At 39.5% G+C, this 13,609-nt stretch overlaps 2 protein-coding genes across 2 annotated transcripts; both read left to right on the plus strand.

The window, feature by feature from the left end:
• Nucleotides 1-397: 397 nt before the first annotated feature.
• On the plus strand, nt 398-1,360 carry LOC109396481 (olfactory receptor 52K1-like). Its single transcript, XM_019668341.1, has one exon. The coding sequence runs from the start codon at nt 398-400 to the stop codon at nt 1,358-1,360; it is 963 nt and encodes a 320-aa protein (XP_019523886.1).
• Nucleotides 1,361-9,048: 7,688 nt separating this feature from the next.
• On the plus strand, nt 9,049-10,037 carry LOC109396482 (olfactory receptor 52L1-like). The gene is given in 2 exon segments (XM_019668342.1): nt 9,049-9,088; nt 9,091-10,037. Coding segments are annotated over 2 exon segments (987 nt in total).
• Nucleotides 10,038-13,609: the final 3,572 nt, after the last annotated feature.

Here is a 13,609-nt window from a genome sequence, read left to right on the forward strand (position 1 = left end):
TAGCACCAGCATTCAGAACTTGGGAATATGAGCATGATGGGAAGAATTTTGATTTAACGTAAGTTCCTGAGCATTTACTTAAATCTGGTTATGTGAATTGCCCAAGGTCACAGATATATAAGGATATCTAATTCTGGAAACTGGAACCTAGTTTCTGAACTTCTTGCAATGCATTTCCCACTGGACCAAGCTGACATGCCTCTTCTGTGTTTGCAGATATTGCAGAAATATTGGCTAAACTGAAAATTATTTTTGACTGTTTTCTGAGAACTATGGGGGAAGAGTGATAATGATGGTTGTGTTAGTGGGACCATATCTCCTGAGATCCTAACCCCCACATCATTTAATTTAACCTGCCTTTTTTTTTTTTCAGTAGCATTTTGCTCTTCTAAATGAGATGCTCACCACCGTTCTCTCCAATAATTCTCATCTCTTCCCACATACTTTCTTCCTGGCTGGCATCCCAGGACTGACTGCCGCCCACATTTGGATCTCACTTCCCTTTTGCTTCATGTTCTTTCTGGCAGTGACTGGGAATGGTGTCTTGCTTTTCCTTATCCGGACAGAACGCAACCTTCACCACCCCATGTTTTTCTTTCTTGCCATGCTCTCCTTTGTCGACCTGATTCTCTCCCTCTCCACTCTGCCCAAGATGCTGGCCATTTTCTGGTTTGGTGCTACAGCCATCAGCTCCCATTCCTGTCTTTCCCAGATGTTCTTTATCCATGCATTCTCTGCCATGGAATCAGGAGTGCTGGTGGCCATGGCTCTGGACCGCTTTGTGGCCATCTGTAACCCACTGCGTTATGCAACCATTCTTACCCCAGTTGTAGTCACCAAGATTGGAGGCCTGGTGGTGCTGCGAGGTGTGGTGTTGACCATCTCCTTTCCAAGCTTGGCCCATCGGCTGTCCTACTGTGGCTCCCACACGATTGCCTATACCTACTGTGAGCACATGGCGGTGGTGAAGCTGGCCTGTGGGGCCACCACAGTGGATAACTTCTATGCTTTTGCTGTGGCAATCTTTCTCGGTGTGGGAGATATGGCCTTTATTGCCTACTCCTATGGGCATATTGTGAGGACCATAATTCATTTTCCTTCATCTGAGGCACGTGCTAAAGCAGGTAGCACATGTACGGCTCATGTCTGTGTCATCCTCTTCTTTTATGGACCAGGCTTTCTTTCTGTTGTCATGCAGCGCTTTGGCCCACCCACAGCCTCTGCTGCCAAGGTCATCCTTGCCAATCTCTACTTGCTCCTTCCCCCAGCATTGGACCCCATTGTCTATGGGGTCAAGACCAAGCAGATCCGGGAGCAGTTGTTTAAAATTATAAGCCTCAAGCGGATTGATCCCACCTGAATACAGTTCCCATCAGCTGCACTTCAGGGACCAGGGTGACCATCCCCAGGTCATTTATCTTGTAGGGATAGTGAAGAGAAAGCAAATAAAGCCAACCCAAGTGTTTGGAAGTTGGGAAATATTTCCTGAGGCCTATGGTGTTTAGATATTGGGAAGGAAAACTGAGAAGAGAGAGGGTATCTCTCTTAATTGATCAATCAGCAAATATTTTCTTTTGGTACTTTTTTCTTCTAAAAGTTTATGATTAACTTGTGTTGACAAGATAAATGCGTCATGTAATTAAGAAACAATTAGGAACTTTGACAGACTTGGATCAAGTAACTTTGAAGTTCAGGAAGAGATGAACTAGATGCCTATTTTAAACATACAAAAATATGGGCCACTTCCCATCACCATGACACTGACACATAACCAGTATGTGGGAGCAGATAGGCCCTCTCTATCAGAAATACTTTGGCATCACAGAAAAAAAGGTTGCAAACTATGGAGATACTTTAGAGTTTCCAGTTTATGAGAGAAGCTATTTAAAAATTCATCTTCTATCTTACTTGAGAATTACAGACAAAGCTTGATTTCTTTATTCCATATACTTTTCCAGCATGTTTTTGAGATGGATGACTGTCAATGACTCTTGTGGTATTATGTAGTTTTATCCTCTGAGGGTAATGATAAGTCTTTTATTTCATTTTTTAGTTTAGATGCAGAGACTTGAATTAAAGTTTATTGCATATAATAATTATTGTTCTAATAATTCTTAATAGTTTATTTTCTGTCTTCATTCCTAACTCCCTTGCACATTCTCTTCTGGACCTTACCACTGGCACTCACTTTAATGTGTTTGTTGTATGCTCTTAAGTATTTACATATCCTTGCAATACATGTAGTGTTGATTGAGTGTTATGTAGTCCTAATATAACTTTCCTAGTTCCTCAAGTGTCTATGCTTCCTCCAGCCATGGGTAGTCTGGGCTCTTCCTAATGGGAACGCATATCCTTATCCTTACCATTCCTTCTCATTTTGAACTTCAGTTCAAACCTCACCTAGATTTTTATAACTAGATCAGGCCACTTGTTTTCTGAACTCAGAGCTCTGTGTATATTTATTTCATTTTTCTTCATAATTTATAATTATGTAATGAATGTTTGAAGGATCTCTGTCTCCATTCCTGCTAAATGGTGAGCTGTGTTATATTTTTAGCATAGTAATTGGTAAATGATAAGCTCTCAATAAGTGTTTGCTCAATAAATAAAAATCATTATTTTAATGGACTGTGTCAATACTAACATATTTCCTCATCAGTCACATTGACAGGTGTGTGTTTTTGAATAAATGGATATATAAATCTCCAAAGTAGCACAGTAGGTATTCAATAAATTTACACTGAAAAAAATGAAATAAGTTGTTACAAAATTCCCATCGCAATCTATTACTATTAACTATTATTACTATACTATTAACACTATTGTCTTTATTGCCACCTTCATGAGTAATGCCACCTTAACTTAGTCTTTTCAAATGTAATTTCAACTGTTGGAATTTTGGACACTGTGCAGACACACTAGAGGACATGATTACTCTTACAATGCAGACTCATTGTTGTGTGTAAGCACAGAACAAACAGAAAACTAGCATTTGTCTTCGTTTTTAAAGTCATTTGCTCTCCTTTTCTTCATCATTTTCTTCCTCATCCTGAGTATTTACCAGGCCCTCAGTGTGATGATAGAATAAACTTGAAAATATAGAATTTATGGTAAAATGTGATAGTGCTGTGGTAGAGATTGGTCCCAAATCATAGAGGACTAAATCTATATGGAAGGTAATGGGCAGAAACGGGACATGGGTTTGGTCAGGTCAAAGCAATACAACGAATGACCAGGGCTTAAAATGGACCTGGGCTGTTAGATAGGTAGGAGGAAGGTCAGGGCTAAACTTGTGGTTCCTAGGGGGAGATTGCCTCAACCTTTCCCTAAGCAGCTTCTGCTCTATGACATACTCTGTTAAACATTAATCTTCAATATTATTAACAAGACGCTGGCTCTTCAAAGAAAGGGCAACTAGTGGAGACTGCCCAGCTTTTGTCCACACCCCATGGGTGGAAGTGGAGGAAAGATTTGCAGGACAATGGGAGCAGCCACAGGATTGGAAAGGAAGACCTCTTAGTGGGTGGAGGATGAGTGATGGTTACCACCAATGGGCTTAGCGGTCTCTAAGTGCTTTTGGCCAAACTAGCTTTGAACAGTCTTAGTCTGAATATATTTATTAGCATGAAATCTTGATAATATGAACAGCTCCTGTTGTTCAGCTCTTACTGCATGGTACCTTGAGCTCTGGAAAAGAAAACCTTGCACGTGAACTCGCTCATTTAGTGCCCACAAAATGGATATGAAACTGATGTCCTCATTGTTTTGATTTTTTTTCTTATTAAAATGTTACACTTTCTACTAAATGGGGACCATTCATTTTCTCACACCTCTTCTATCTCTTGTTTTTTGTACCTCATGCATTTCACCCTCTACTATTCCCAGTTATGGATATATCTCCTGCTTGCTCTCCTTCATTAAATGATGACTTGGTCAATATCTTCTCTATTTTTTTAGCTACCCATAATCCTGGTGGGGACCTCAGTATTTATGTAAATGACACATTGAACCCTCTGGGTTTTTATATTCCTGATTTCTTTTTCCCCAAAGACTCTTACCTCATAACCCATTCCCATGGCATATCCTTGGACCTCTTGAGAGATCACTGTATTTGCTTCCAACAGGTCCCCCAGAATCTGTGCTTCCTTCCTTCCTACCCATCCATACGCCCAGCATGATACTTGATAATGAGATTCTGATCATGTCTCAATCTTTTATTTAAAATTTTCATGACTTTTCATTGCCCTTTAACATGACCTAAAATGTTCATGCTGTTTTCTGCTTACACACCATGCTCAGTTCCTGAGTACTGCATTCCCAAATTTCATGATGTTTTTCAGGTCTTTGACAATATTAGGCTTCCTTCTCTCCTGCCTCAGGGATTTTGTATCCTCAGCATATTCCTACATCTCTCTTCACTTTTAACCCATTCATCTAGTCACTAACTTAATTTAGGGAGGGTTTCCCTGAACTCCTCAGACTGAGAAGGCTCTCATATTACATGTTTTAACAGACTGTAATTTTAATTTATAACACTTATAACTGTTATTAGGTATCTGTGATCACATACATAACATATATCATCCTATGAGCTATGGTGACAAGAACTATTTATCATATTCATTATTTGTTTTTTCCAACATGAAGCAGGGTACATATATTTGGTAAATCTTTAATATCCATGGAATGAATGAATGAAAAATTAGGCTTCCCATGATCTGTGAATGAAATACTTGTTGAATGGATGAATGAGTAGATTGCAGTTGAAGCATTATTCCAAAGGAGAATGTGGACACTGGGGAGAACTGGTAGCTGCTTTATCAGAGATGGGACCAAAGGAAAGATTTGCCCGGTGATGGGAAGATGATAGAGGAGGTCTTAGCCCACCTCTTTGGGAACTTGCTGGGATATATAGTTTGAGAATCTATATTAATTTTATATTTACCGTAGTACTGGACTTGATGTCCATGGACCTGTCACAGTCCCCCAGAAGAGAAGCAGAGCACTCAATTAGCCTGAGACAAGTGGCATTTGTCTTAGGTTATATTCTCCAGAAACAGATACTGAGGCAGAGATTTGGATGCAGGAAGCTTATTGTGAAGCAGACTTGGAAACAACACCTGTCAAAAGTGAGGGGAGCAGGATGGAACAGAGAAAGAAGTTAAGCTATGATCTAATTTCCCCAGATGCCTGAGCTAATTCCAGCGGAGGCTTTTGAGAGGAATGGCCCTTCAGTGTTGTTCTGTATTGAAGAAAGAGGATCAAGTCTTTGTATTTCCATATAGACCAGTCATTGAGTAAGAGCTGCTCTCAGATAAAAATATTAATCTTGCATAAGTCAGCTCTCTTTGCTCACGTGAGAGTGACTCAATTATGAGCTTTTTAGCAGCCAATACTCATAGCAGATGGAGGAATGAACACATATAACCAAAAGTCCACTAAAGAAATTATTTGGTCTGCGTTTGACCTGTGAGAATGAGAAGTATGAACTTATAGTGAGGTTTTCTAGCTCACTGAGCATGAAGTTTCCTATCACAGCCATCAGGATGTACAGCCTTAGGGGTGAGGACCAACACTAGACAGATGTGGGACACTTGGTCAGGTGCAGGTGGCACTCTTTGCTCTGCCTATCTATGCAACCAGCTATCCCTGGGGAAGTAGACTTAGCTCTGTGTGCCTCCAGCCAATCTGGAGGCTAACTTTGGCTCTGTCGAGATGTGTCTGTGTGTCCCCCAAGACCTGTCAAGTGGTAATAACATCATGCCTGCCCAGTGCTTCATTCACAGTCACCAACCCTGCCGTGAGGAAGTATCAAGAATAGACTTGCCTTTCAGGGTGAAGATGACAGAATCAGCTAAATGTTCATTATGGGATTTCAGGTGTGGAAAATGAGGTTAGGTTTGGGGCTTATGGATTTGGGGAAGATTACTAACAGCGCACTTCTTCTGCCTTTCCTAGAGCTCTTGTGATAGGAGTTATATTGCTTAGTTGGCCATTATGACTCCAAGTCTTCCAATACCTCTGGTCTGATACCTCTTAGTAGTCTTAAACTTATGTACCATTGTCTCAGAGTAGCTGTTCTCCCCAGGTCTGACTCCTCAAAACTAACCCTCTCTGTTTCATTCCTCTTAGCCTCTGCCCTTCAGATTACACATTGCTGCAAGCTAACTTGTGTATCCCTGCATCTCCCTTTTAGCACTATCATCAAGTCCATGACATTGTTAAAAAGGAGATTAATGAGACAGTGACAGGCCATATCCCATAGAGGAGCCTCCCTGCCTGCAGCAACATAGACAGTGACAGACATGACCAGTACTGACCATAGGCGTCCCTTATTCCTGACACATACCCAATATTCTGTCATGGCCGCTATGCCAGAGAGGTTCAATGGGTTCCTTCTGCCATGGAGCACCCAGAATATCACTTCAGGTGAGGAGCATTGAGGAATCAGTCCATTTCATGGACACCCCATTGTCTGTTACATCATTCCCATCCTGTAAGTTCAGTGTGTCTTGTCAAGTTCCCATGATTCCTGGTTGTTTTATACGCTAGTCTATTTATCTTTAAAATTTAATAATATAGATATTTATTTATTCAGCAAACATTACTGAGTACCAGTTAGAGTCCAGCAATTCTAGAACTTGTCCCGAGACTGCTGCCAGAGGCAAGGCACAATCCCTACTCTTCAAGGACGGACACACTGACAGGCTTTCAGTCCAAAGTAATTAAGGCAATGACAGCAAGTCAAGTGACTTCATAGGAAAGAAAAGGACACACACCAAACTGCAGTACAGAATTTGGGGACAGATTCACAGAAGACAGGTCACTTGGACTGAATTTACATGAGTAAGTAAGAAGGCACAACACTAGTTCTTTCTTAATTGTCCTCTGCTTCCTGATCAGAGAGCTAAATATATCTTCACTTTTAGGTTCCTGGGAATAAAGTCCCTTCTGCTTCTCTTCTAAAAATCACTGAAGGGCCTCTTGTTACTTTAGTAATTAATGCTTAATAAGCAGCTCTAGGCTTTTCCTCTAGACTCCCAAGACACGCAGCACAAAGAAGAGGCAGGTTATATTCAGGCCCATGCATTTATCTCTGCTTCTCTCCTTCACCCACCGTAGCTTGGCTTCATTCTTTACTGCTCCACTGACGTGGCTTATGTCAAAGCGATGGGAGGCCTTCTCCAAGTGCATAGCTGTCTTCTGACCCCTCAGCTAAACAATGGGCTGAAACTTGTAGTAGAAAGAGAGTAGTTAAGAAAGAGAAATAACTTTCTCACTGTGTAGAATGTTAAGCACTAAAATGTGAATTTTTGTAAGTTTATGAGATTCTTTTGGTGGAGGGGTCTCAATGAAAATATGTCACTGTAACTTAACAGTGGATTTGAATCTGGAAGGAAAAAAAAAGGCTGGGAGATATATGCCCACCAGGCATTTCTGATTTTGTAGCTGCCATGTTCAGAGTTTTGGGGCAATACTGTAGTCATCATTGATCTATAAAAAGACACCCAGAGTGATCTATAGAAGGATGCATAATTCACAGGAACTGAGCTATCTCTGACTCTTTATACATAAACATATACACGTGCTCCCCTCCGTTACATAAAAAATATAATTATTTCAGGCTATGTCTGTCTTTTAAAACAAGCATACAGACACAAACATATCCAGTTTCAAGTTTTTTGTTTTAATGGCCAGGAGGTGACTCATATGTGGAAAGTTAATCAGAGCACTTATTTAATTGGTACTTCTTGTTAACATAGGAGTGTCAGAAACAGTGAATCATCATCACATCATGATGATAGATAGACAATAAAAGTTTGAAACAGAGAAGCAGACTCATGGAGACAAAGAGAAAAAGAAAGAGGCCAGTGATCGCATACTCAGTGATCTTTTATTATTAATATTCATAATGATAACGATATTGACATAAGGTAATTTATATAAGATAACTTTTGAAAACCTTGTATGCCAGTCTTAAATGCATGATATTTTTCCATGGATTAAATTCACTAAATATTTTAAACTTAGAGGTGACATGATGTCATCTTCATTTTGGGAAAAACCCTTGACTTCAGGATGGAGGGTGATTGGGAAGATTATAATAGTAAAGGCAGAGAGATCTAAGGAAATAATCCAGGTGAGAGAAGTTGGGAGTGTGAACTAGACAGCGGTGATATTAAGCATTGACAAAAAGGAGTTAAACATAAAGTCAACAGGAACTGGTGAAAAGGTGAGAGGGATGAGAGATAAGAATGAATAAGGATAATTTTAAATTTCTACATTGGATAGGTAGAAAGTAATGTAATTCACAAAAATATAGACAAAATGTAGGTAGAGGAGATTTGGGAAGAACAGATGAGTTAATTTGGTCTTGAATATATTGAATGTGTGGTATAGTTATTTAAGAAGCAAATAAAAAAATGGATTTGTTTTTCAGGAAGACATCTGATTAGAAATACAGATTTTAAAGTATTAAAGTATATAAATAATTAAAAGAAATGAAAGGATGTAAATAGTAGTAATAGAAAGGATGTAAAACCATGCAAAAGGATGAACTCAATAAGACATAATGTATAGAATAGGAAACAGGAGAAGGTAGAAATCAACAGCATATAATGGATAGTTAGAAGACTACAGTACTGGGGACATAGGAGGAACAACTGTAGAGTACTATGTTATGGAAACTGAGGGGGACTAATATAAAGAATAACAGATTGGTTTACATTGTTCAGTAATGCCAAGAGGTAATAAAGAGTATACTTTCAAGTAGACAATTGCAAATTAGAAGTAATTGAATGGAAGACTTTAAACATGTCTCTAAAAACACCATATGCTTACTCTTATCTCTAAATGAAACTAGACCTATCCTAATTCAGACAAGTGAATGTCTCAGCTATAAAAACATATTAACTCAAGAAAAGGAGATTTTCTTCCTTGTATATTTATTCCCTTTATTCCCTTGTGTTTCAGTTTAAGCCTCTTTCTTCTCATGAAGATGGTAGCCATATCTGGACAATGCTATAATCCATCAGGAATGGAGAAATCATGATTTTGGCTTCTTTTCTCTCTTCCCCCTCTGAGCCATTATGATGACGCTTAGTAATTCCAGCTGGAGGTTACTCCAGCCTTCTTTTTACCTGATTGGCATCCCAGGTTTAGAGGACAGCCAGCACTGGATAGCATTGCCACTGTGTGTCCTTTACCTCCTTGCTCTAGTGGGCAATGTCACCATCCTCTTCATCATCTGGACCGACAAATCCTTGCACCAGCCCATGTATCTCTTTCTGGCCATGTTATCTGGCATTGACCTGGTCCTGGCCTCCTCCACGGCACCCAAAGTCCTTGCAGTGCTCCTGGGTCATGCCCATGAGATTGGGTACACTGTCTGTCTGATCCAGATGTTCCTAATCCATGCGTTCTCTTCCATGGAGTCAGGTGTACTTGTGGCCATGGCCCTGGATCGCTATATAGCCATATGTCACCCTCTGCACCATTCCACCATCTTGCATCCAGGAACAATAGGGCACATTGGAATTGCAGTGCTGGTGCGGGGATTACTCCTTCTCCTCCCCTTCCCCATCCTGTCGTGGAGACTTGTATTCTGCCAGGCCACTGTCATAGGCCATGCATATTGTGAACACATGGCTGTGTTAAAACTTTCTTGCTCAGATACCACAGTGAACCGAGCTTATGGGTTGGCAGTGGCACTGCTTGTGGTTGGACTAGATGTCCTGGCCATTGGTATTTCCTATGCCCTCATTCTCCAGGCAGTACTGAAGTTTCCAGGGGGTGAGGCCCGACTTAAGGCCTTTAGCACATGTGGGTCTCATATTTGTGTCATTCTGGTCTTCTATGTTCCTGGAATGTTTTCCTTCCTCACTCACCGTTTTGGCAGCCATGTGCCCCATCACATCCATGTTCTTCTGGCTACACTCTACCTCCTTGTGCCTCCTGCACTCAACCCTGTTGTCTATGGGGTGAAGACTCAGCAGATTCGTGAGCGAGTACTCAGGCTGTTCTACAGAAAAGGATAAATATAAACACATCTTGATTATTTTCTTCAGAGGCTCCTGCCGAAGACACAGCCAGGAGCCCATGCTTGGCTTAGGCTGTATGGATAGAAACCATCCCACAATGAGAAGTCCTTCTAATCCTACAAGTCTCATGGCAGAGTACTAACGGGCATTTGGTTCCCTCACCAACTGGGATATACCTGGATTGCTGAATTTGTGAATATTTTCTGTATTTGTTTTTTTTATTTTCTCCTGATACCAACATTTCCCTACTCCTTGCGATGGAGAAACTTGGGTATAGGATAAACTGAGGATAGTTCTGGATATGGCATTTTTTTCTGCCTCTAACCAATGACTGCATAACTTCATCTGGAGTGGGAATGGGAAGTCCCAATCTTTGCATGGTTTTTAGTTTTAGAGTGTCCTCAAGCCCTCTAAGTGCTGTGCACTCTAGGCCACTGGGTTCTGGTGTAGCAAAAATGTCTCTTTCACAGGATTTGAGATGTCCATAATGTGAAAAAACATCTTTCATTGCAATATAGCAGTTACTCATTTACTTAAAAAAATCTTAAGTTGTGCAGGTACTGTAATAGGCTCTAGGAATAATATGTTATAATCCTTATTTTAAAAAAATATGTACAGTGCATTTCTTTTTAAAAGAAAGTCTGTATTTCAATTTATTTATATTTTTTGTTAGAATAATGTGAATAAGACCAAGTATTGAATATATATGTTTTTTTGTTTTGTTTTTTTAAAGATTTTATTGGGGAACTGGGGGAGGGGAACAGACAAGTTGCTGTCATTTTTTTTGTTCTTCAGTCTAGCTGTGGAGGACATTGCTTCATTGGCCCATGTTGGTATTATCATTGCGCTCTTCCCGGGTGAGGCAGATCAGAAGTATTAATTTAACAAAAAAAGTAACCATGTAATTATTACTATCTAACAACTATAAAATGTGCTAGAGTATAGTTTTGGTAAACTTAGCTTTACTAATAAGTGTGGAAGTAGTTATGCCACTTAAAAAATGTATTTCTTATTCTGAAATGTGGATATGGAGTGAGGTCAATTTGACCTTCCATTTCTGCTAACAGGAACTGGATAAAAATTACAAGAGGATCGTCACAATTGGTGTATTGCATCCTTTTTATTGGATGTTGCCCTAAGATTTGGCTTAACTCTTTTGTGTGTCTAAAAAAAATAACACATTTTGTTCAGTCCTGGAAGAAGTCGAGTCACAGCTATCTTGAGGTAGGATGCTCAGGTGAGGAGAGGATCCTATCTTGGGATTCAATAGTGGTTAGAAGGGGTGGAGTGGGTGGTTAGTGTTTCCTTCTCTTTCTCTTTCTCTCTCTCTCTCTCTCTCTCTCTCTCTCTCTCTCTCTCTCTCTTTCTTCCTTTCTTTTTTATTAAAGTTTGTTGGGGTGACAATTGTTAGTAAAATTACATAGATTTCAGGTGTACAATTCTGTAATACATCATCTATATATCCCATTGTGTGTTCACCACCATATATTTGATCCCCTTTACCCTCATCTAGCACCCCCTCCCCCTTTACCCTCACCTTTATTTTTAAATTTTACTCCTAACAAATAGTTTTCTGTTACAGAGACTGAGTAGTAAGTCTTTAATTTGGTTGGCACATGTGGGTGAATTAAGAAGGAGTGGTATGAGTTGTTCTTATTACAGGGGGAATTGCACATTATCATCACCTTGGTTCTAGGTCTGAGACTTAAACTGTGGTAGGTTGTCCTGGGGAAGCCCAGGTTATGGTGTATCATATCATTTGAAAAACAACTTTCATGACACTATATGTATTTAGTTTTTTGTTTTTGTTAATTTTAAAGATTAAGTTTCTTTTGTCCTTTTTTTCTTTAACAACAATAGATTCTTTTTTTTGGCAATTGATTTTATTTCATATTACTTTCAGGTGTACAGCATAATGGTTAGACATTTCTATAATTTAAGAAGTGATCCCCCTTTCTAGTCTAGTGCTTACCTGGAACTATACATAGTTATTACCATTTATTGATTATATTCCTTATGCTTTACTTAACATCCCCATGACTATTTTGTAACTACCAATTTGTATGTACATCTTAATCCCTTCACCTTTTTCATCTAGCCCCCAAATCCCCTCCAATCTATCACTCTGATAAACCTACTACTCACCTGACACCATACATAGTTATTACAATATTATTGGCTGTATTCCTTATGCTACACCCTACATGCCCATGACTACTGTGTAACAACAAATTTATACTACTTAATCCTTTCCCTTTTTCATTCGCCCCCTCAACCTCCTTCCCATCTGGCAACCATCAAAATGTTCTGCGTGTCTATGAGTTTGTTTCTGTTTTGTTTATTTATTTTGTTCTTTAGATTCCACACATAAGTGAATTCACGTTGCATCTGTCTTTCTCTGTCTGACATACTCTACTCAGCACAATATCCTCTAGGTCCATTCATGTCACCACAGATGGCAAGAACCCATTCCTTTCCATGACTGAACAGTTGAACAGTTAAGTTTGTGAACTAATCCTAACAAAAGTGCTACAAACCTCATTGTAGAATATCACTATGGTCACCTTTGAAGTACTCCCCTTGGGAAGCTATACATTGATGCCAGCACCTAGTCCACCCTTCAAAGCAATTGTAGAACTCTTTTTCTGGAAGCTATACATTGATGCCAGCACCTAGTCCGCCCTTCAAAGCAACTGTAGAACTCTTTTTCTGGAAGCTATACATTGATGCCAGCACCTAGTCCACCCTTCAAAGCAACTGTAGAACTCTTTTTCTGGAATGGCCATCACAGTTCCTGTTGTATTACCCTTGATGTCCTGAATGTCATCAAAGTGTCTTCTTTCAATATTTCCTTTGTCTTTGAGTAAAGAAAGAAGTCATGTGGGTCAGATCAGGTGAGTAGGGACGGTGTTCCAATTCAGTTATTTTTTTACTGGCTAAAAACTCCCTCACAGACAGTGCTGTGAGAGCTGGTGCATTGTCGTGATGCAAGAGACATGAATTGTTGGTGAAAATTTCAGATCGTCTAACTTTTTCATGCAGCCTTTTCAGCACTTCCAAATAGTAAACTTGGTTAACTGTTTGTCAAGTTGGTACAAATCCATAATGAATAATCTCTCTGATATCAAAAAAGGTTAGCAACATCATTGCAACAAGTTTGCAAACTTAATTGTCAGACCTCGTATGTATTGCCTAGTTTTTACCCATTCATCCATCAATGGACATCCAGGCTGACTCCACATCTTGGCCATTGTAAACAATTCTGAAATGAACATATGGATGTACACATTTTTTTGAAGTAGCCTAACAAATATATGTTTTTCATTTCTGATCTTCTTTTTTTTGTTTTAATTATTTTTTATTATGAAATACACATTTTTTTTAGAATTAGTTTCAGCTATACAACACAGTGCAATAGTTATACATTTTACCTCTCGAAGTGACAACCCTCCTCCCCCAATCCGCCACCCCACTTCCCCCCAATATCATACATAGCTATTACAATTCCCTTGACTCCACTCCCACACTATACTCCACGTCCCATGACTATATATATATATATATATATA

Source organism: Hipposideros armiger, unplaced genomic scaffold, assembly GCF_001890085.2.
Source record: "Hipposideros armiger isolate ML-2016 unplaced genomic scaffold, ASM189008v1 scaffold_525, whole genome shotgun sequence".
NCBI lineage: Eukaryota > Metazoa > Chordata > Mammalia > Chiroptera > Hipposideridae > Hipposideros > Hipposideros armiger.

Excerpts from the sequence above, each read along its gene's own strand:
- LOC109396481 (XM_019668341.1), top strand. The coding sequence starts at position 398 with ATGCTCACCACCGTTCTCTCCAATAATTCTCATCTCTTCCCACATACT.